Genomic DNA, 23,098 nt, shown 5'->3' on the forward strand with positions numbered 1-23,098 from the left:
TCCCTACACTATAGAGTGTCTATTATTCGAACTTTTCTATATACAAATATTATTCCATACTAATGTTTCGCTATTCCAGAATTCTCTCGTCCAAAATTTCCAGTATTCGGAAGTTCCTTTATTTAGATCTATTCTTGTGTTTCTCTATAGGTTGCTTCATCATTTCGGTATTAAATAGACAACACGTATATTTCAGAAGCAATACAGGGGAAAAGAAAAATGTGACATTTTTCAAAAGCAGGAAAATTTAGAACATAGCTGTGTCCTAAAATTTCCAAAAATTGCACAAAAGTTCTAAAAATTTTACTACCATTTTGTCAGCATTCTAAAGGAATTATGGTAGTTAAAAAGAAGGGTATTTAAATAATCGAGGGCAATAAAAATTAATACAATACCACTGTCATCCATATTATTCATCCCTCTCCCAACCAGATCAAACAATTGTTATAACAAAACACACGTAATTGTGAATAGAAATGGACACCAATATCTTTTACATTTTTTAACAGTTAGTATATTTAGATAAAAATATTCAAATAATGAAAACAACTCGCAATAAACTATTTTAAACTATTTAAAAAATTGATTGACACTCTCCTTCACTCTTATTAACCATTACCCATGTTTCTTCTCTGACGATTCTCGCATAACTTTTATTCTGACACATTCTTCTAAACATTTTTCAAACATCATTCAGACCAGACTGCACTCGCATATATTATATTTATATCATAGCAAATGAGTTTCACTTATTCAACCTCATTAACATTCGCACATATAAGACCAATACTCACAATGATAAATAAAGTCGATTTTAAAGAAATTGATTTTTGTATATCAACAGTGATGCTAGTCAGTGACATCAATTGCTAATTCGTCCATAGATGAGCTTAGACTGTCAAGTACCTGAAACTTCTTATTAAATTTTATAAAAATTAAGAGTAGAAAAATATTAAAAAAGTTTATCCAAACGAGGTGTGATCGTAAAATTGATTTATCGCAAATTCACACTAATACTAATGAATTATAACTGTCCACAGATGAGCTCCAAACATTAAGTCCCTCAAGCTTCCCCGAAAATTTCCTAAAATTTAAACCTAACCAACACTCATAATAATTTCCTCGAACCAAAATAAAATTCTCTCATTTTTCAAATCATCTTTTGCTGATTAAGTCTACTGTATCCCATTATAAAGCCATCGACCATCACGGTAAGCCCAAGTTCCAAGCAAGACAGGCTGTCGCTCACAGCCCAACAGCCCACGAGACATCCATCTTTAACCAGTTAGCTATGCTTGACGAGTACACTCGTCACGGAGAAGTGGCAGGATTTTGTGTCACGACGAGTATACTCGCATGCGTAAAAAGTAGCGACCATTGGCTATTTAAATTGTAATTTTTATGAAGAATAAAACATATTCCCAAATTTCAAGATGTTTAGAATATTTTGAGGCCAGGCCGGAATAAAGCAAACAAATAAAAAATATGAATAATTTGAGATGAACTCACGCGTCCCCGTATGCGCCGGCTGAAACAGCTTATCAGTTCGCATAACGAATTTATTTATGCGCGATGATAACGTTTTTTAGATGCTAGCGTAAAAGGGGCAAACGCAAAAGTCGGAAAGCTGATTTACGATAGAGTTCCTTCAGGGATGGTTCGCCACGGGGTAAATGCGTGACGCTGACCAGGCGCTGAGCCCAATGATGGCTGCAGGCCCGAAGTTACCTAGCTATTTTTTGACGATCACTAAAATTCATAGATATCCATAAAAACTAACCAATAAGAGAACAGATGTTAACCAAATAAGCAAATATTAGTAATAAAATTGTCAATTTTGTAAAATAAACTCATCTTTTTGATCCAATATTTCAACAGCGACACTTACTCCGTGATTGACGAGTATACTCGTCATCGCTCGATTTTCGCGACACATGTAGGTGCGCGCTCTCAAAAGGGGGGCGCCACAGCTAACTGGCTAAGCAATCTAACATACTCCGGGCACAAGTTGTCGGTAATTAGCAGTCTACACGGTAATCGTGACTCAGAAGGTAGGAAGGAAAGTAATTTGAAGTAACGCATTATCCTGGCAAACAATCGATGCGAGTGCAGGGGCAAACACAGAACAGGGTGTACCGTTAATAGAACGTTATCAGGACAAACACGGTGTACAATTATGCGAAGTGTCCGACGTAGTAGCGTGTTTACGCCAGCAAAGCCACAATTTTCCTTGTATAAGCAGTCCGGACGGTGTTCAGGTTGCGCTCTCCTTCCCCAACAGGGGCTGGAACTCGAGAAGGAGGGTGCTTTCGGGTGGAAGCTCTCAATATGTCCGACCTAATCCTCTCCCAGAGGACCCCGGCGTCCCCTCTCACGCGCTTTACTTTGCAATACGTACAAACATTTCGAGCCCAGCTGCGCCACGGGATTTAGGAGCTGAGCGATTAATAAATGCTTCGTACGACGAGAGCCCCGGCACCAGGACTCTCCGACAGCCACTCGACGAGGCTGCCCGTGATTTACCGTTCGGACTCGTGTGTGTCTGCATTCAAGCTACCGCGTCTGGATTTGCGCCGATTTCGCGGCATCATTTTGATTTAGTGTCCTCCTCGTGGCGTTTGAAATATCGCCCAGGAATCTGTCTTTCGCTCTTCTTCGTCCCGTTACGCTTATGCCGATTCGTCGGGTTAAGGCCGCCATGTCTCCGCACGGCTCGCGACGCTCGCGCCATCTCGCGGCTGCGCGCGGCAAACAGTGACGTTGATTGACTACCGTTTAGATGGAACGACGTGGCCCGTGCTTTTGGGCCTTCCATCTTGTTTCTATAATCCTCTATTGCAAATACGAAATTGCGTATTATAGTTGACGAAGTATCGCGAGAATAAGTAGCTACACAGAAATTTAGAATAGAATTGTAGTAAAATTAAATAGGAAAGTAAATTCTATATCCTAGCGACGTGGGGTGATCCCTTCTCCTGCGTTTTGTCTTTTGTATCCTGTTTTCTGGAGACAGCCTGTGACCTAAACAGGCCAATTCTAACCGTTTGCCCGTTCAATAAAAATCTATACAATTTTTTCACCGTTTCTACTAACTACTATTCCTTTGCTTTATAACCCCTTTAACAAATATTCCTATTTTATAATTCATATTAGTCGTATTCCGTATTTAATAATCGTATTCCGTAATAAATTAATTTTTAATATTTTACGAGTATTGTACGATGTTTGGGCTACTATTAACCCCTTGACTATGACAGATTTTGATACGTAGTGGCCGTACTATACGGCAGGAATTGAGATACGATGTGCGCCATTTTTGTGAAAGCAAGCGCCCTCCGTGTCAGAAAGCTAAACTACGCCGAGCGCCTATAGGCGCCCTCCGTGTCACAAACGCAAAATTTCTAAGCGCCCATAGGCGCCCTCCGTGTCACAAACGCAAAATTTCTAAGCACCCATAGGCGCCCATAGTAGCCAAGGGGTTAAATACTGAAAGGTATTAAAAGTAAACCTGTCATTGTGTTTTACATTATTCTTTTACGCACACGAGGAATTGAATTTAATACAAGTACATGCAAGGATCGATTCTCTTCGAGACACGGTGACACGATAATTTCATCCACATTCGCGTTAAAGAGAAAATTGTAAATTGGTTGTGCGTGTTAAGGCGGGATACATTCGACAAACGGACGAACCCGTGCAGGTGACAGGAGAACGATTAATCATCGATAACTATCGCGCGTTTAATACTCCCTCATAAAATGCTAGATCGAGGAAATTATTGATTCGTCATATTTCCTGTCAGTAATGTCGTTAACGGGACCATCCTAATCCGTTGACGTCATATGATCAAACTCGAAACTCGAGCGAGAGTTATCGAAAATGCTTCCCGGCCTGGCACATCGTGCTCAACAAAGGGGAGGAAAAAATAGAAATGAATATTCTCACTTCACTCGACACTCGATCATAAAACAAAGAATATCGCCATTCTCATCTTTCCTAAGCACGCCGCTGCCACCATTAATTCGCGAGGAGACAGGAGCGACTTACATATACCGGGTGTTCCAAAACTGGAATAAAATTATATACATGAGATTCTAGATGAAAAACTAGGACCAAAACGTGGAATAAAATTTTTCTGTACTGAGTTTCGTTTCTGAGAAAATCGGCCTCGAATATTCGCGGGCTGCGTGCGCACTCGAGCGCGTCACGCGATGAACATGTTTGAGACGAATTATCTCCGAAACAAAGTCTCCTATTAAAAAACTGTATTCCACGTTTTCTTTCCAGTTTTTTACGTAGAATTAATTAGTGTCATTTAATGCAGCATTCGCGAAACAGGAACATATTTGTCATCTAAAATTCGCCAGGGAAACATGTAAATCCGTCACGGTGGGCGTTAAATCGACTAGAAAATGGCGTCTCGTGGAAACGATATCGTCTTGCGATACTATAATCGCGAATAAATAACGAAATAGTGGAGATGCAGAAGTAGGGGACGCGACGTGTAATCCCCTTATTTGCGTCTTCCGACGATGACAGCTACTTAAGAATGATATAATACCGCTCGACAGTCGAGAGGCCAGGTATGAATAGCAGGGGTCGTAGGAAGCTTGGCGACGGCGGATCGGAAATACAGGGGGCACAACGTTATTACAAGTTAATACACGGAATTGTGCTGCTGCGCGAATATTCGTTTAACGTTTACAATACACCGTGCTACAATAAGCGGATACACGGATACGGAGAGTTCACCTCCCCGTTTGGAAAGGTGGCTCCGCGGCATTATTGGCTTTAGAGCTGGGTAGTACCTCATCGCGCAACCCTCCCACGCTTCTGGTATAGAGAAGCACCCCTTGGACCCGCTTCAAATAGTATTTCGTTCCATTATTCATAAACATTTTATAATCTTCTTAGCGCGGTGAATTATTGCTGCTCGCACAATTGAAATAATGCGAGCCCCGAGGTCCCCGGCGTTAAGGGGGTGGCATGGCGGTCCGGTTGGGACTCGTATACATCGAAAAACGGAGTTGAAGGGAATTGTAGAGAGAAATGAGAGCAAAGAGAGAGAGAGAGAAAGGGGGAAGGGAGATCGGAGAGAAGACGGAACGGAGGCGAGGAAAGGTTGGCGCGGAAACGAGAAAATAGAACGAGTTCGTTCGCTGAAGTGGTGTTGAAATGTTTCGAAGCGAGGGAAAAATAATTGGACGAAGAGTCTGTCGTTACTATGGCATTGGAGGAATGCGGAGCGCCTGAACGATGACGAAGACAACCGTCGTGTCTTTCCATAAAGTCGTCGAACCGAATTCCCTTCTTAAACTCCTCGTTACCGAGAAGTCTTTTGCTACCTTTCGAACTACCAATCTAGGCAGTATCATCCGATAAGGGAAGTTATTTGAAAACAATGAGAGGACTGCCAATAACTTTCAACAAGTCTGTAATTCTCCGGGGATGTTGTCTAACAAAATCTATGAGACGAAAGGATGCTCGCCGCGTTCGAGGGCTTGCAATTCCTAATTTCACGTCCTTTCGATCACCCGAGGGCAGGGTCAGGATGGATATTTATATTTAATCGCGATCTTCCTTTTTCCCTCAAACGATTAATAAGGGCTCGATGTTCCAATGTAAATTCAATTTCCTTCGAATGTTCCATTATTTGATATCAAAGAATTAATTCGGATTCTATTACGACAAAGAAGCTTTGAAATTCTGTCAACATTGGTAATAATTTCGTGTTATAGAATTAAACTCAACGCACTTTTCACGTAAACGCGACTTAACTCCGTTTCAATTCACCTCCTCTGTCCTTTTACGATAAAAATATTCCATTGTAATATAACGTTAGCCTACAGACAGTGAATTTAAATTACATGACAGTCTAAAGGCTGTCAAACGTTCTAATTCCAAAATAAATTATTTTATCATTATCATCGTGAAACTAGGATTAAACAATTTCCTGTGCTATAAATATAATTTAATTTCGTTCGAATGCTCGATAACCAACGCAAAGCCATGCGACAAAGACGCCATTTTGATCGCATTAGTTTACTCCAAGCCCTATAATAACCAAAATAAAACTTGTCAATTTCGACAGGCAATTTGAAAGAAATTTGATTTCTCTATTAACTATAGTAGTAGAAGGTTCACGATTCAACTTGCACGTCTCAGCCAGCACGGTAGCTAATTGAAATAAGGCTCACTCGCGATTAGGGTACTATGCGTCATCCGCGTAGCTGAACTGGCTGCTGCGGTAGACCTAAAGCGATATACAGATGAAGTCGTAGAGGAGAGATCTTCCTGATCTCTCTATTACGTCACGGATTAGCTAGTTATGAAACTCGAGCGAGCCCAAGCGACCGGTGATGAAGCGTGTTCGGAAAGTTTCCGTGAGGACGGAACCAGGACGAGGGATGTAACGGTAGAGTTGCACGGAATAAGCGATCGAGAGTGCCTTTCTGCAGAAACCGTATCCAGCCCATCGAAACTTCGCTACAGACGTTTAAGGATGATTGCCATTAAATTCATTAGCTCCACTTTATTCCTCAACCTGCTAACAACTGTCAATTATACGCACCGTTGCAGAAGGAGACACTGCTACTGGCCCGATATCGCGGTTCTTTTCGTACTTCGATCGCAGTTGCATTCCTCCTCGTGCCCACTCTCGAACGTTAATCATTGAAATGTGAATAAATTATCAGACAACTCGCCAAACGAATCCTCCACAATTCTCTAACGCTTAATTACTCCGACTGAAAAGGGTACGCCGATCGAATGTCTATCGCGCCATTTCATTAACCCATGAAACCAATTTCGCCGTGAAAGTTTTATTCACGGATCAGCTCTCCTCCTCTAGCGTCCTCTTTTATCGCTTTTATAAATGTCGACATTGAAATTACTAGCAATCCTTGTAAGCGGCTAGCGAAACGTTCCAGGCTACCGATCAATCCTCGCCGGCAAGCGGAATGATGTTTTGCGTTCGTGTGATTTTAATTAAAGAGACTGAAAAGCTCGGCGAAACATCGTCCCGTTTTTCGACAAAGAGCCCAGAAGACTCCGGAGCCAGTGACAGAGGCCGGACGAAGAGAAAGGGGTAGAGAGACGAAGAAAGAAGCTTAGACCTAGTGACAGGGGGTCGGAGAGAGACAGAGAAAACGAAGAGGAGGATTCGGTGTTCGCGGAGCAAAGGAGCGTGTCATGGAACATCGCAAGGGTCTCTCCTCGAGTACTGCCTTCACCTCTGCCACCTCGCACCCCCGGGGTCCCTTCGCGTCTCAAATCTTCGGTATCTGCCAAAGACGATGGGTGCCACGTTACGTCACCTGGCTGCGAATCAAAATCTTATTAACCGTTGAAAGTGAGATTTACTTCAAGGTGGAATTTAATTACATTCGCACCTGTTTGCCATCCCGTCTGCCCACCTTTCTTCACCCTCCACCCCCTCTAACCCATTTCGTTTCGCCATCCGACCATGCCTCTATTCCGCCTTATATCCCGTCCCTGCTATTTATATCTCTGCCTTAATCGTTTTGCTCGATTACTTCTCCTCCTTTGCCGTTAAACCTTCTAGAAACTCGACCGACATCCCATTACTCATGGCCTTCATTTTTATACGAAAATATTTAAATTTCACCGGCTCGTCCAGCGGAAATTATTGCCTCTCCCCGACCCAAGGCTTCCCATCGATCCACGCAACCGGAGGAGGTATAAACACGGTGAATCTTCGAACATCATCCCGCTTCCCCGCTCGTACAGACGCTTGTAGACTCTGCGTCGATATCGAGGCTGCGTGGCCCGGTGAGTACTCTTCGGAGGCAATTGCTTCCTTTCAGGGTACTGTATTCGGCTGCGTGGTCTTTATAGCAGAAGGATCTCTACGACTTGGCTTATCTTTATCGACGATTTTGGTTTTTCCAGGGGTTAGATGCCTTTCTCTTAGCGTCAGATTGCTCGGGGCTGGCTCGGGGCTGTAAGCTTCTTGGCTCATCACGGTTGTGTAATGAAATTCATTTCGCTCTCGGTAACGAACAGATGAAATTACCACAGCGAGTCCTTCTTATTTCTTGCTTGCTCTTTGATCAGAGTAACTATGAGAGCATGTTCTTGGTACTGATTGTAAAAGCTGGTAGCAGAGGGGAGGCTGAGGTCACGAGTAATATCGTGAAATTTCGAGGAATTTAAAGGGGTTCCAGCGAAGATTGATGGCGGAATTATCGATTTGTAATGCGTACCTAAATTCCAATGTATAATCCAACGAGATACCAAATGCCTTGACTGCGTGATTAGATCAGGGACGATTTCACTGTACCTGGACTGAATGGTTACGTGGGCCTTTGTTTGCAACAGTGGGGCAATTTGAATTCTGAAGGTTCTTTCAAGAGACCAAGATAAACGAGACAGTGTCGTTCCTGAAGCTCAAGAAAATAGATCACTTAACTGATCATGCAGTCGTTAATGTAAATTTAAATTTAAATTGGTACCTCGTCTCTTAGGACGAAGCACAAATATGGTTATTTGATTATAGTGATTTGGATTATACAGCATTTCTATTTGATAAAAATAAAGGTATATTTGTGTTCCAGCAAAATACAATAATTTGTGATACTGTAAGTAAGAAAATTGAGAGATTCCATTATAAAACCTTTTATGTGGCTTCATGATGTTCTTAAAAATATTTATTGTAATATAATAGTCGGCATGCACTGTTTAGGTCAGCTAATCCATACATATATTATATATCGTGCTACAAATGTTAGAAATGCACAAAAATAGAACTTTCCTTATTAAACGCTTGAAACAAATTACAGTTGGTTTCTTCGCTCTTCGTTATCACTGACGACAGTTAACGAAAAGCAAGAATTATGTCAAATAATTCGAGATATTGAGCAGAATTCGATAATAATAAATTGGTGGTTAACAATTGGTAGTAAACTAAATTAAAATCGAAAATTAATCGTCACATGCAGACGGCTTTAAGCGTGTCTACACTAGCGACATCTACGACGCCATTTTGACACGAACGCCGTCGCCATATTGTCCTACCGCTTTAACTAACTGTACTACCAAAGAACATTAGTACCCCAGGAATTCCTCGCGATCACGAAACATTCTGATCACCATTTTCACCAAAATATTCCATTTTCCACTATAAAACATTCTTCCCTGGCAATTTCCCTCGAAACGCGTCAAAAGACTCGTGTCTCATATACCTGTGGTAGTAAATAAAAACGCCTATTCTCGACAAATTTAATTTTCTTAATTAACCAGGTTATCACATTGCTAAATATAGTTTACATATATAAACGTTAACAGAAATAAATGTCATATTTTCAAAAACATTGTACGATTTAACCCTTTGCGATCGGCAGATTTCGGCAGAGCAAATTTAGCGTTTCGCAGTTGCTTTTCTGATATTAAAACGCACAGAATTTGTTGAAATTAATTTGTGTTTGATACTACTTATAATACGTAAAAATACCAAATTTTTAATTTCTTTAAATTTCTGTAGTTTTCCGTATTTTTCAACTTGGGAATGTCCCCTTTGGGGGGATATCGATCGCAAAGGGTTAATCAACTGCTAATAAAACGAATTCGCGTTCGGAATTTCAAACGGCGATGTCTCGAAGGAGGAACATGTGACGTAGGGTTATTCTTTAGAACCACAGGTACACGTGTGATATATCTCTTCGACTACTCACCTCTGCTACTGCCGTCAGGTCCTCGGAGGATGGTACACTCCTCTATTGCGCCAAAGGCAGTGAACAACTGTCTGACATCGTCTTCTGTTTGTTGCTTGCTGAGCATTCCCACGAACAGCTTTCTGTCTGCGGGTCGGCCGCGTGTCGAAAGAGAGGGAACAGAGAAAAAAAAACAAAGAAACACGTTAGTCCATGTCCCATGATCAGGCTGGTTTCGCTTATAGCGCTTTTTAGGCATTAAAAAGAGATTTTGCGGCTAACACCGAAAACGACAAAGTTACACGATTACACCAGCATCCACCATCCTAAGGGGAAGGAGGTAAGGGTTATAGATACACATATACATATCCATATATGCATATCCATATATTCGTTTATATGTATATAGATATATACATATACGTACTGTGTCTCAAGTTTACGAGCGGCCTGCCGAGGCCGCTCTACGTCTCCAATGATCCGCGTGAACAGCCCAAAAACTGCACGGTTGTATATGTATACACATATGCATGTGTCACTATAATGGGTTATATGTAACGGATATAAAAAATGACAAATATAATAAAATATATCGGTTCTCAATACTGACATTGGTAAAAATAGTCATGTAGCACGACGTACACGTGTGAACAGAGACGGTAAACGTATCTCATAGGGGGCGGGGATCATAGAAGGTGAACAAAGGAACGACAATAAAAAGGAAAATTAAAATTAATCCAACCAATTCCAATCCTACGTCCTACACCACAAGCCGAAGAAACAGATGGAGAAAAAACGGGATTCGCGTATAAAACCAGATGGGGCGTACAAGCGACTCAACTACGGAGCGGAACTTCCGGCGGTGGTTGTCCACGTTCAAATTAATCTTCGAGCTTCTACCGAATGATTATTCATGAACGGTTTTCCACCTACGCTTTTTCACATTTCCATTCAACGAACAAGCTTTTGCTCCCGGGTAACTCGTAATCCGTATTGCTAGTCGGTTCACAGAGTTACCACGCTCACCACCAACCAGGGTTCCGCGTGGTGCTGAGGTCAACATATCGCTTATAAAGGGTCACACGCCACTTATTCATTGTCCTTTCAATAGGCTGCAGGTATTTCTAGTTTACTGTTTTATTATTATTCATTTTTCGTTATTTCTAGTACGCGAGATTGACAAGTGAAACGAGTCCACCTGCAGTCACCGTGTCACTGTTTGGGCCTGATTATGTCTCTATCATGATTACGTCTCAGGTAGCAATAGATAGGCTGTCAAACGTTTGGATCAGGTTTTTCTGCTCTTAGTCGCTAAACTTTTTAAGGTAGTATAATATGTTATATTTTAATTGGAAATTTAAAAACAGCTAAAATATACATTTGTCTTTGAGGGATTAATATTTTGTCCTCTGAGATGTTAGGCGATTTACGACTTTATGGTAAATTTGGTTAAATGTTAGGTTGGTTGATTTTGATATTTTATGATATACGATAATTGGAAGATAATTTAGGTGAGCATTATCATTTTTTTTAAAGCGTTAGGTTAATAAATTTCCCTATTTCATGACACTTACTACCAAGATTGGGCTGAAAATTAAGAGACTGATAAAAGGAACGTTTATCTTTCAGTTATCGTCACTTTTTCTAGTAGAATGTTAGGTTAATAGATCTTACTATATTCTGGTGGATACTATCTGTCATATGCAAATTGAAAATTGAGAAACAGTATAAGCATTTATCTTTGAATTATCATGATTTTTTGCCTTAGAGAATTAAGCTAGTAAATATTACTATTTTCTCATAGAATTATTAAAAATTTAGAGGATATTAATTGACCTCGAATCTCGACATTAACTATGTCAGGCAATTTTTGCCTAATATATAATTCGTATTCGTAGCACGAACACTTGCAACAACAATAATTACACGTGTTTATAGAAAGGTAATTGGTTCAATGTAATACAGAATTTTCAACACAGAGAAAATTCAATTGCAATTACTTTTCATTTGTTCCTCAAACGTTACAAAAGTATTACAAAAATAGGAACCCAGAAATTATATTTAAAAAATATCACAAATACCACCAGAATTTCAAAATTCCATAGCATGCAAAAGCAATCATAACTCGAAAAACAAAACATCCTTTAATTCCAACTCAACAATTTTTCCAAAAATCCTCAATTATCCTCCCAAAGTTTAGCGACCAATTAAAAACCATTTTATCCAAAAATAGCGTACAATATTCAATTTTCCAAATGTTATAATTTTAATCGTAATTTCAAATCCTCCGTACCACGAGCATGATTAATACACCAATCGATTATTTTTCACGTATTTTCTTTCATCTTTCCTTATTTTTCTTCTTTTTTTTTTTTAGAAATATCTGCACTGTGTCGTGTATCCCGTGTGTACGTGTACCCCTGTATAACAATGATAATAAGTAATCGGTGGGTGTGCAAAAATCGACCGGGACTACGTGAGAAAAGACGTGGCAAGTCGGGATCGGAATGTTAGGCTTGTGAGGAACATAGGCGTAGGTCGGGATCGGGATGAAAAAGGGGGGCAAAAAAGTTGTCATATAGAATCATATCTAAGTAATACAATAAGAGAAACGTAGCTGACATCATAATCAGAAAATATTTACAAAGGTGATAAAAAACACATCGACAACGAACGAGACAACACATCCAACGAGCGAGCCACTATTTTATATGGTCATAGCTGTAAAGAGCGGTAGTAGAGTGTATATATATATAAATATATACGGTTTTTTCTTTCTGCTTTTCTTTATTCTCTATATATATATACGCTTGAGGTGGTTGCCCATACGAACGGATAAAGGTGAAAACTGGAAATGGAATTAATTAAGGAGCCATATGTGGATAATCAACGAGGCACGCGATATATATATAAACATATATATATATATTCGGGCTTCGGAATAAAAAAAGAGGCTCTCTGTAAGTACACGGTCGGTAGACGCTCTAAGATGATTCCTTGAGAATCTCACGTGTATTTTCATCCCGGAAATCTTTCATCGTTTTCGTTCTACTTTTACATTCTCCTTTTTCCATTTTCCTGCGACAGTCAAGAGAGAGTGTGGCCAAATTTATTCACGGGGTCGTATTCGGGGTATTCAGAGGGTTCGAGTAACGAGGTTTTAACAGTGTGATAACGCCGGTGCGCAATAACTAGAGCAAAAACACGAACGACAAGTTTACGGCTACTAAATAAAGGTTCACGCATGTGGGCACGCACAACATCATTTATAATACCTTATAGTGTATCACGTTGTATATCCGTGTTTTCGGATGATGTGGATCAGGGAGAACGGAAACGGCAGTCGAAACGGAAGTGTAGATGTGGGTCTCCCGGCAAGAGGCGCGGGTCTGCTTCGAATTGCGCGGAAAACAGTCGACCGCGAAGCTAATCTCAACGCAAGATTGATTAAAAACGAAAATTCGATCAAAAGGTACTGAAAGACGCGAGTATACGTATGACGGATACTAAAGTAGCCAAGTGGATCGATTTTCTCGCGGAACGATGAATTTTGAATCGCAGCATGGAATAATTACGTCTGCTGATAAATTCGGAATTTTGATTGTATTCTATGTATATATATGCCGGTTGTGCGTTGGGTGAAGATACAGGTGTCGGTGTACAGAGGATCATGGATGGGAGGTCCGGTGAGGGAATGCCGGGATTCGTGGGTCAAACACTAGCGAGCAGCAAAATGAACTTTGCGGCGAGCTGTGCTGGCTGAATCAGCGGTGATGGCGTGATGAGAGAGGAAAATTCGTTTCTTTTCTTTCTTTTTTTCTCTTAGAGAGGTTCTCCTTCTGCCGAATTGCGGAGAAGAAGAATAGAGGTACTGGAAGGAAGCTAGCTATCTCCTGGAAGTCGAAGTTACCTTCAGCGGCCGCCACCGGTGCCTCCTACTTCCAGAAGATGGCACTGGTGCTCCCGTCGTCCATCATGCACTCTGGAATACAGAACAGAAACAAAGAAATGCCATTGGGCCCAAAGTAACACCATTCGTTGTCGTCGTTGCCTATATGTATCCTTGAAACGCTATTCGACATGCCCCTCCCTGCTGATGATCAATCGACCGTGTTTTCGTTAGCCTGACACTCTACAGCTGGCGTATCTCTTTTCTTTCCTCCGATCGTGCGGATGGAACATTGCAAACACGCCCTAACCACTGGGACAAAGTTACGCTATAAATATCGTCTTCAACAGAAACTATTGCTAAATGGAAAAAAAAGATAATTAATTTATTATGACAATTTTATAAATACATATTTCCTCAGTGCGTATTATACCAGTATTTTGTGATCCTCCATTCTTATTATTATTATATGTAAACGTATATATAACTGTGATATGCAAAGATGAGAGGACACTGACTTACCTTCGGCCTGTCATCTTTCCACATTTTTCAAAATTCGTTTATGACATCATTTATGAAGAAAACATGGTACAGAAATAGGTTATGTCAACATGTGTTTGTTTTATATTAACCCCATGTCTTGTGACCTTATTAGAAGCTACTTGAATGATCTATTTGTTGTCATAAGACTGTTTTGTGATATAAAAATATTAAGTATGATTTATAATAAATAATCTTAGGTATGATGAAGAATTAGAAACTGGAGTCCAAGTTCAAACTAACCTAAAAGTGAAATTATAAATTAACACGAGTGTAACTCGATGTTACAAGGTAAGGGGGTTACAGCTGTCTTTATATTCTACGCCAATGTATCTCACTTTGTCTCCATGTTTACTCTATTACCTTTCGACTTTTCTGAAAATTCTATTTATAGGTTCTCGGTTACATAGCAGTAAAATACGTTATATCAACGTGTCTTTGTCTCGTACTACTGATTAAGACAAATTCTACGTCTACGCCAATGCCCAGTGTCACTTTATCTTGCTTGGACCCCATTTTCTTCGTTTGCTGTCTTTGTTATGGGGTGCAAACACGAACATAATTCGTCCGATTGATAATAAAAGTCGTGGTTAGCACTAGAACTACCGAAAATGTCAAAGTGACAGTTTCATAGATTTTATTTCTGCATTTAAAAATTCAATTAAATACTTCAACTAATTACATATACCTATTCAATTATTATCATCTGTATTTATAGTACATGAAAGATTAGGGGAAAGATAAAAATTGACAAAAGCTCTAATACTTCATAGTTCACCAGTAAGGAAACAAGATTTGACAATATTAACTATACTATCAGAAGCATCTATTTGAAAACAAACTGTACAGTTTCAACTGTCATTGTCTAATCATACCCTCCATATACTATAGTATATTCAGTTAGATATTGTATTACAAGTTGGCATCTAGTAGCAGTCAAAGTGACAGTTCTATAAATTTTCTGCATTTAAAGATTCAATTACTTTTATTGATTATGTATACCTATTTAATTATTATCATCTGTATATACATAGTACATAAAAGGTTAGGGGAAAGATGAAAATTGTCACAAGCTTTAATACTTCATAGTCCATCAATAAGATTCGACAATATTAATTATGTCATCAGAAGCATCCACCAGGAAACAAACTATACAGTTTCAACTGTCATTGCTTAATCATAGTCTCCATATACTATAGTATATTCAATTGTACACTATTGTAAGTGTGATAAGTTGGTATCTAGTAGCAGTCAAAGTGACAGTTCTATAAATTTTCTGCATTTACAGATTCAATTACTTTACCTAATCATATATACCTCTTTAATTATTATCATCTGTATATATATATAGCACATGAAAGGTTAGGTGAAAGAAGAAAATTGTCACAAGCTCTAATGCTTCTTAGTCCATCAATAAGATTCGACAATATTAATTATCCCGTCAGAAGCATCCACCAGGAAATAAACTATACAGTTTCAACTGTCATTGTCTAATCATACTCTTCATATACTATAGTACATTCACTTGGACGCTAGAAATCGGTAGATCTAGTGCTAAGAGCTAATCAAACCTATTAGACCATGCTCAACCAGACCTTCACTCCTTCAAATCGTCTTCTCATCTTTGCACAGTGTCAGATCGAAACAGATCCTCCAGACAGACGTCAAAATCGCAGACATCTGTCAAAATGAAAGAACAGCTTAAACAGCCGAGAAACGTGAAAGCACTGTCATCCAGTTTATCCATAATCCCCCAGCAGTTGGCTCAGGGGTCATCCTCGAATCGGTCGACAATATTCTCATTAACCTCGAGTTTGAAAGTGGAAAGCGCAGTTGGTAGGGAGAATTTCAATCGGGCGTAACTGTTTTATCGCGAAATTTTACATTCCTCGGATAACGTGGCAGCGGATCGCGCTTTCGATTCACCGCGTTTCCCGCGTGAATGAACTTAATGACGCGTTCTCGCGAGGTTATGGAGATGCAAAATTGGCGAACCAAGTTAAAGGTCGTCGTCGCGGCTGCTAGACGCGAGCTCATTCCAGCTGCCGGCTTGACTCGCGCCTTCCAGCCAGGCTCCAGGGCACATTTAAGGATTTGTCTCGGGAAATTAGATTCTCGCCTGACTTGCAGCCTCGTTGCATCCCTGTTCTCCACGGATTCTTACCCCTTCGTCCACCCTCGCCCGATTCTCGCCCGTCCCTCCTTCACTTTCTCGCACTTCCTTCGCGCCATTGCTTGACAGGGAATTCTCTCCTTCCTTTAGCCCCGGAGTACTTTTCATCGAGCGTTTGTTCCCATTGTCGTGCCAGGACACCGTGGGGACCGAGAATTGGACCTTTGTCGCGCGGGCTAAGTGTTAACGTGCCCTTCGCGTTCCCTTTTCTCCGCTAAGGCCTCCAAGAAATCGAGGAAGGAATTAACCCTCGGGAAATTATCTTCCTCGCTGGACTCGGAGAACAAAGCGAACATACTGTTTGACACCGTGCTTCCTTTTATCGCGCCGGCTCGCTAACACAATCATCTCTTTTCTTTTTCTCGATCTCCCCTTTAGATTGGTTTTCTTAGCCCGCTATTATCGCGTTGATTCGATTAACGTGCCGCGGAGAGGATGACATTGAGCAACGCGTCGAGATTGAAGGTAGATCGGATTAAATTTAACTTACTTCGCTCATTTTCGATAGACACATCTCGAGTTTATGGTTAATAGACGCTGAGAAATAAATGGGGGTCCTGGGGGGTTGAACATTGTTCGAACGCTTCGTTTATGAAACCGATTAATCCCATAAATCAAGTAATAGAAATTTATTTTAAATGGAGAAAATTCAGAAGGTGGAGTTAATCGATTTAGTCTGTGAATGACTCGTTCCTGATAATTCTTAACATGTTCGCAACTGTTCTGATGAGGAGTGGTTAGGCTAGGTTAGTCACGAATTGGTCGTGAACTGTGAAAGAAGTTATTCGAACAGACTCTATGAAGCATTGTAAATATAAAATGTGATATTATTTTACAAAATATTATATCAGTGGTTCATATTATTTTTATCATTATGATAATATTGCTTTAATTTAGGTTTAATACTGTTATTTTGTAACTAATACACAATTAAAGATAGAAAATTTTATTCTTTTATTTATTTAAAGGAAACCTTATGAATTCACCATTAATAGAACACTCTATAAATATAATAAAATATAAAAATGTAATAAGTCATACAAATTAAAATTGCAAAACTTTGTTTAATTTTATTTAAATATAATGAATATTAAAATGATGAAATATAACTTTTAAACAAGAAAATTGCAAGAATTGTAAACCTATTAGACAGAATTTTGCATTTATTCTATTTCATGTATCTAGGGAAATTTCTCAATTCTGTAGGCACGAAAAAGTCACTAGCTGCGAAAATGTTAAGAATGTTATATCGTTTTTATCACAAAAAGGGATCGTAATGTAACATAATACTGTTATATCGTTAAATCGCGACGTTTGTAATTTTCAGAAGATTTTGACAATTGAATGATAAATTTTGATCGTACGATGTTTCCTGTGCAATTGCAAATTTTTTTCCAGGCTATTTTTATACAGCAGCAGGAAGAACGCTCGATGACACTGTATTTTTATGATAATACCCAGCGGAGCTTAAACCGTAATTTTTATCTACAATCGACCGGTTCTCCGATATTTCAAAACTTTTATTTTTCTAAAGGTCCTCGAAAATTATGCATGAAACGATCTGAACTAACATGAAAACTTTCAAGCGAGAGTTGAGCAATTTTTATTCAGGCATTCATAATGCCTATATCGATATGCTTATTAATAGCGTCAGTCCCAAAACTTTTAGTCATCCAACTTACATTAACGTGTCTCGTACGTGAAACTGTACAAAAGCATCCTAAGAATATCGTGGTCTCTAAAAATGAAAAATCCCGATTTTATTGCATGTACATTATCGTACATCTATATCTAAATAGCAAACCATGGCAGAATAAAAATACAATCTCCCAATTATTCCAATTTTTCAATAAAAATTTCTAAATCCAATTTTTGCATTAGATCTTGTTATAAAATTTATTTTTAAATTTGAGATAAAAACTATTGGGCAAGTTCCAAAAATCTATAGTTGATTGCTGCAAAATTCTGTCATTAAAATGAAAACTCATAAATCCAAGAAATTCAGCATTCGAATAAAAAATAAAAATTAAAAATTAAATAACCTGCACCTTAAAACCACTGAAAATTACCCAGCAGCGAGTATGCACGATCCAACACGACCCCAAGCCACTGCCAATGTGTCAAGCATGACAGAATCCATTTTCAGATACAGAGACACATTCAAGAAGCCAATAGTTCTCTTCTACTGAGTACCATCCGGTTAATCATTGAATTCGGGCTAAATTCTCGTGTACTTAACGAGCTTCCGATCGTTAAGTTCGCCCATAATTACTGACCCATACGTAACTTTATCCGTGCACGTACTATTTACGACAACGTCCTCTTTCTGCGAGGCGGCAGACCGGCCCTCCTAATCCGCAAGGATTTCTCGCAACGGGCTCCGGACCGAGTCGGGCCGCGTCACGTCGGGGCCGACTGGAAGTTGGCAGCAATGAAGGCAGCCTTCGAGAGTCCCGATATCCCCGGGATACGTTTATCTGCACGAACATAGGGCGAGTGATGGGCGGTGGAGGCGAGGTGGCTCGCCGAGGGATCGAAACTTATCTACTTGCTCAACTAGCTGCTCCCGTGCTAGCAGCTACCCTTATCCACTCGCGGGAACTTCGGCTACCCTTGAGTTCGACCAACTTCCGCGCGAGATACGCATTTCTCGAATCTGTTCCCGTCGTTGTACACTTAATTCCGGCTGCTTTCGCGGGGACGATCGATCATACTTGGGCGCGCGTGAACTCTACCGAGAAATCTGCCTCCTCTGCCTCAGCATGATCGCGAGAGGAGCCCCGGCCTCTCTTCGACGCGGATGGAAATTTAAATAAAGGCGAAAGAGAGTACCCAGGGTTTGTTGATTTAAAGCGGATGCACTTGGGCGTTTGTTCAAGCTACCGGAGAAAGAGACGTGTGTGCACGTCTTTGGGATGACGTTTCGAAGAGGAGCTCCCACGGTTAGGCGAATCTCGGAATATTGTGGGAGTCCGGTGTTCGCGATTCGATTTCTTGGCTGGTGCATACCGGTTTTTGGTGGTTGAAATACAGATCTTGGTGAAGGCAGAAGCCCTATAGGCACTGTTACAGTTGTGTCTTGAGATACGAGGCTTTTGACAGCGTTGTTGGCTCCAGAAACGTGAAAGGATTCGTTTAGAGATATGTTAATCGAAGGCTCTCATGATCAACTGGCCCAAATCCAGAATATTAGATCTTGAATATTTTGGCTAGTACTATAAGACTTTTGAGCCTTGGATCCTTGGATTTGTGGAACACCCTCTATATAAGCCAAGAACAGCTGTGAGACAACTGACTGCTTGATATAAGAATTAGAAATTAATAGTAACAAATTATATTTACTGGTACTGTTATTATTAATATTCTAATTATTATTGCTAATATTATTAATAAATATTTTATCCGCAATATGTTAATCATTCGAGTACAGCTTATTTATCTCAGTTTGCGTTGGAAGCCGCCAGACGGCGCGAGCGAGTTTCGGTCGTCTGAAGAGAGACTTAAATGGCGCTGCGGTAGAATCTGAACTTAGTGTCATTTGTACATTATAATTCCATGCAGATACCATTTCTCTACATAAATTTTGAACAGTGCATAATAAATATTTCTTCCACAATATGTCAATTATTTGGGTACAGGTTACTTGTCTCAGTTTACGTTGGAAGCCGCCAGGCGGCGCGAGCGAGTTTCGGTCGTCTGAAGTGAGACTTAAGTGCCGTTGCGGTAGAATTTGAACTTAGTGTCATCTGTACATTGTAGTTCCATGCAGATACCACTTCTCTACATAAATTTCGAACAGTGCAATTGTGTTGCCATCACTCAAAAACTTGAAATGACTTGAAGTGTGGAATAAAAGGCGATTTTTAAATAAATTTCAATTTTAACAGTGCCTCGATGGGAAACGTAAAATCCTTCCATTATTTCTTTCAACTGCTTCGAGCGAAACTCTGTGTTATGGTTATAAAACAACGCAAGGCGAGTCGTATAACACAACATTAAACAATGGTCGAATCTTTCTTCCTCTTTCATCCTTGGTGTTCGTCATTCTGGCCAAGCAGCGAGGTATCTGAAGCAAAATAACACTGCCGATTCCAGAGAACAGTTAGCTACCTCTCATTAATAGACACAACATGGTCCTGAGCTGTATCTACTACTTCTGGCTCCTTGCTAGAGGGTTCAATAGACCTTGCAAACGTAATCCAAAATTTTGCTGTTTCAGTTAACGTATTCATTTACTTCCATTTTACTCTGTTCCTTTGTTTCTTCTTCTGAGGGCTAGGCTATGAAACGCGTTCGATCAATAGCGTGATCGTTAAGTGTAATTTGTGGGTTACGTTTTGAATAAATTGCGAGAAATGTAATTAGAGTAGCAACTGTGAGATAAGTTCCGGATGTCTGTACCCTTTTTCCAATTTAACACTTTAATTCAACGATGTCTAGCAATTAAAACCTGATTTACCTTTTGCATTGTTAAACGGATATTACGCTGCACGGTGGAGTCTCACTACAAAGGAATCTATAAAATAGTGTAATTAAATCCTGTACCAAGGGTTGTAGGATAGCTTGTATAAAGAGCAGTCATTAACGCAGAAAAAGAGAACGAGACCCTAGAAACGATGAATTTGTTCTTGATGGTGCACCGAAGAACATCCGTTCGATAGATAAGCTCAAGACGTCAGTTTGCAACAGAAAAGAGGTATCATCTTCCTTACCAGTTTGATAATTTCCTGAGGAAATTGTGACAATGATGAATAAAAAGGAGTGACCTGACATGGTACAGGCTTTTCAATTTCCAGAAAAATATTTGTCCTTCTCCTACAATCTTAGAATAGTATCCAATAAAACACTATATATCCAAAGACTTGCAAGACACTTATGAAAATTGAAAAGAGAAAAAATAGCAGAAGCTTCGAAAGCATTACTGTCTTGAAAACCTAAAATCAGTACAAAAGGTAAGCATACTGACTTTATTTTAAACATAACACATAGGCTCTCTCTAATATGTCTCAAACGTGCATACATTTAAGTAAAATTAGGAATAAGATTTGAAAGTAAGAATCTTGGCAACCTTCAGTTATGCATCTCAGCTCTGCAGACCTAGCCAAGGAAGCTAGCGAAGTAGCACTGTACCATATACCGGGTGACTCACTCGCAAGTGGACTCAAAGGCAGTACTGTCTAAGCGCAGATCCTTAGTACTGGAAACCCTACAGCTCACACATGTACACACACAGATGTAGTCGCAGCACACATTCCTCACATTATCCCATAAAGAGCTCTGCTGCGATGTTAGGCATCCGAATTGCCTTTGAGTCCACTAGCTACCGAATCAGCCTATGTGTACCCGAATATACTCAAACGGATATCTGTCCCGAATGCAGTCATAGTCCGAAGCAGATGCTATATATAAACGAAGAGAAAGGTCGATACGCGAGGACAAAAGTATAGCACAGCTAATAGGTGGCGTGGCGAGGAGCAAAGACGGATCACCAGCGCTAACGAAGTTTGGCAACACTGTGATCGAAGTCTGCGACTATGCGAATACGTGATGCACGTAAGGTATACCTCGCGGTAAGACGACGAAGGCAGAAGCAGAGGCAGCAGAAGCAGTGACAGCGTTGAGCTCTGGATCACTCCTCTTGCATCCGCGTCAAGCTGGGGCTTTGTGGGGCCACACTGAGGCAGGCGACCGGAGATTACAATGGCATCTACGCCAGATTAGCATATGAATTACGGGCCCCCTTCATCTACTACCCCCACCACCTCACCCCTGCGTCGCTATCCAACCCGCTTTCCTTCTTCGGTGTGTCTCTCCACGAACACTGCATCCTTTCGCTGTCCTCTTTCTCCGTCTTCGCGTACACTTTACCCATCCCTCTCGCAGCTTCCTCGGCCCTCTTCCGCCCTTTGCGCGATTTACCTCGTGCGCGGTTCCTATTCAGACCCGTTTGAGCGAACCACTTCGAGGGCCAGCGCCAACTTCACCGAATTGCTCTCCGGCACGACGTTCTTTGGGTTCATGTTTCCGTGAATTCTCGGAACCGATATTTGCACCGCTTATTCGCAATATTCTATTATGCGTGAGAATATCACGACGGATTTCGTCGCGTCTCCTCTACGAATAGAAACACGTTTAAATGGTAACATTGACGTAAATTTGCGATTAGAGTACCAGTCATTTTTCATTTAATTTTTTATGGTCTTTGATGAGCAGATTTCTCAAATTTTCGCTTTAATTAGAGGATTTTATTGGGTTGAAAATGGCACGTATGTAAAATTCATGGGTTCCACTGTCGCAGAGAGGTTAGTTTCACGTCGTATCGATTTCATGGTATATAAGTGAAGAAATAGTCTATGGAAACGTAGATTTCAACAATTTTGTTCTTTCTTTTAATAATTCAGTGTTTGAAATGCGATAAGTGTGTAAAAGTCGGCAATTTCAGTGTCATTGAGAGGTTAGTTTGACGCCATATTGATTTACAAATACGTGAATATAGAAATCAGGACTTCAAATTATCCTAGAGAGGTTAGTTTGACGCCATATCGATTTATAAATATGTAAATGGCAAAATAGATTTTGGAATCGTAGGTTTTAACAATTTTATCCTTTCTTTTAATAATATACCGATTAAAATGTAGTATGTGTGTAAAACTCGGGAATTTCAGTGTCATTGAGAAGTTAGTTCGACGCCATATTGATTTCGTAGTATGTAAGTGAAGAAATAGGTTTTGAAAACGTAGATTTCAACAATTTTGTCTTTTCTTTTAATAATTCAGTGTTTGAAATGCAATATGTGTGAAAAGTCGGGGATTTCAGTGGCATTGA

The 23,098-nt window shown here is 40.1% G+C and overlaps 1 protein-coding gene across 2 annotated transcripts in view; it reads right to left on the reverse strand.

Moving 5' to 3' along the window:
• The window catches only part of bru3 (CUGBP Elav-like family member bruno 3), a 552,999-nt gene that overhangs the window by 111,225 nt on the left and 418,676 nt on the right, over positions 1–23,098 (reverse strand). For both annotated transcript variants that reach the window (XM_017911632.1, XM_017911631.1), the window contains exon 3: positions 9,693–9,818. In XM_017911632.1, the coding sequence (XP_017767121.1) occupies positions 9,693–9,818 (126 nt within the window). The remainder of the gene's footprint in view (positions 1–9,692; positions 9,819–23,098) is intronic.

Source organism: Eufriesea mexicana, unplaced genomic scaffold (assembly GCF_001483705.2).
Source record: "Eufriesea mexicana isolate 0111107269 unplaced genomic scaffold, ASM148370v2 scaffold307, whole genome shotgun sequence".
NCBI lineage: Eukaryota > Metazoa > Arthropoda > Insecta > Hymenoptera > Apidae > Eufriesea > Eufriesea mexicana.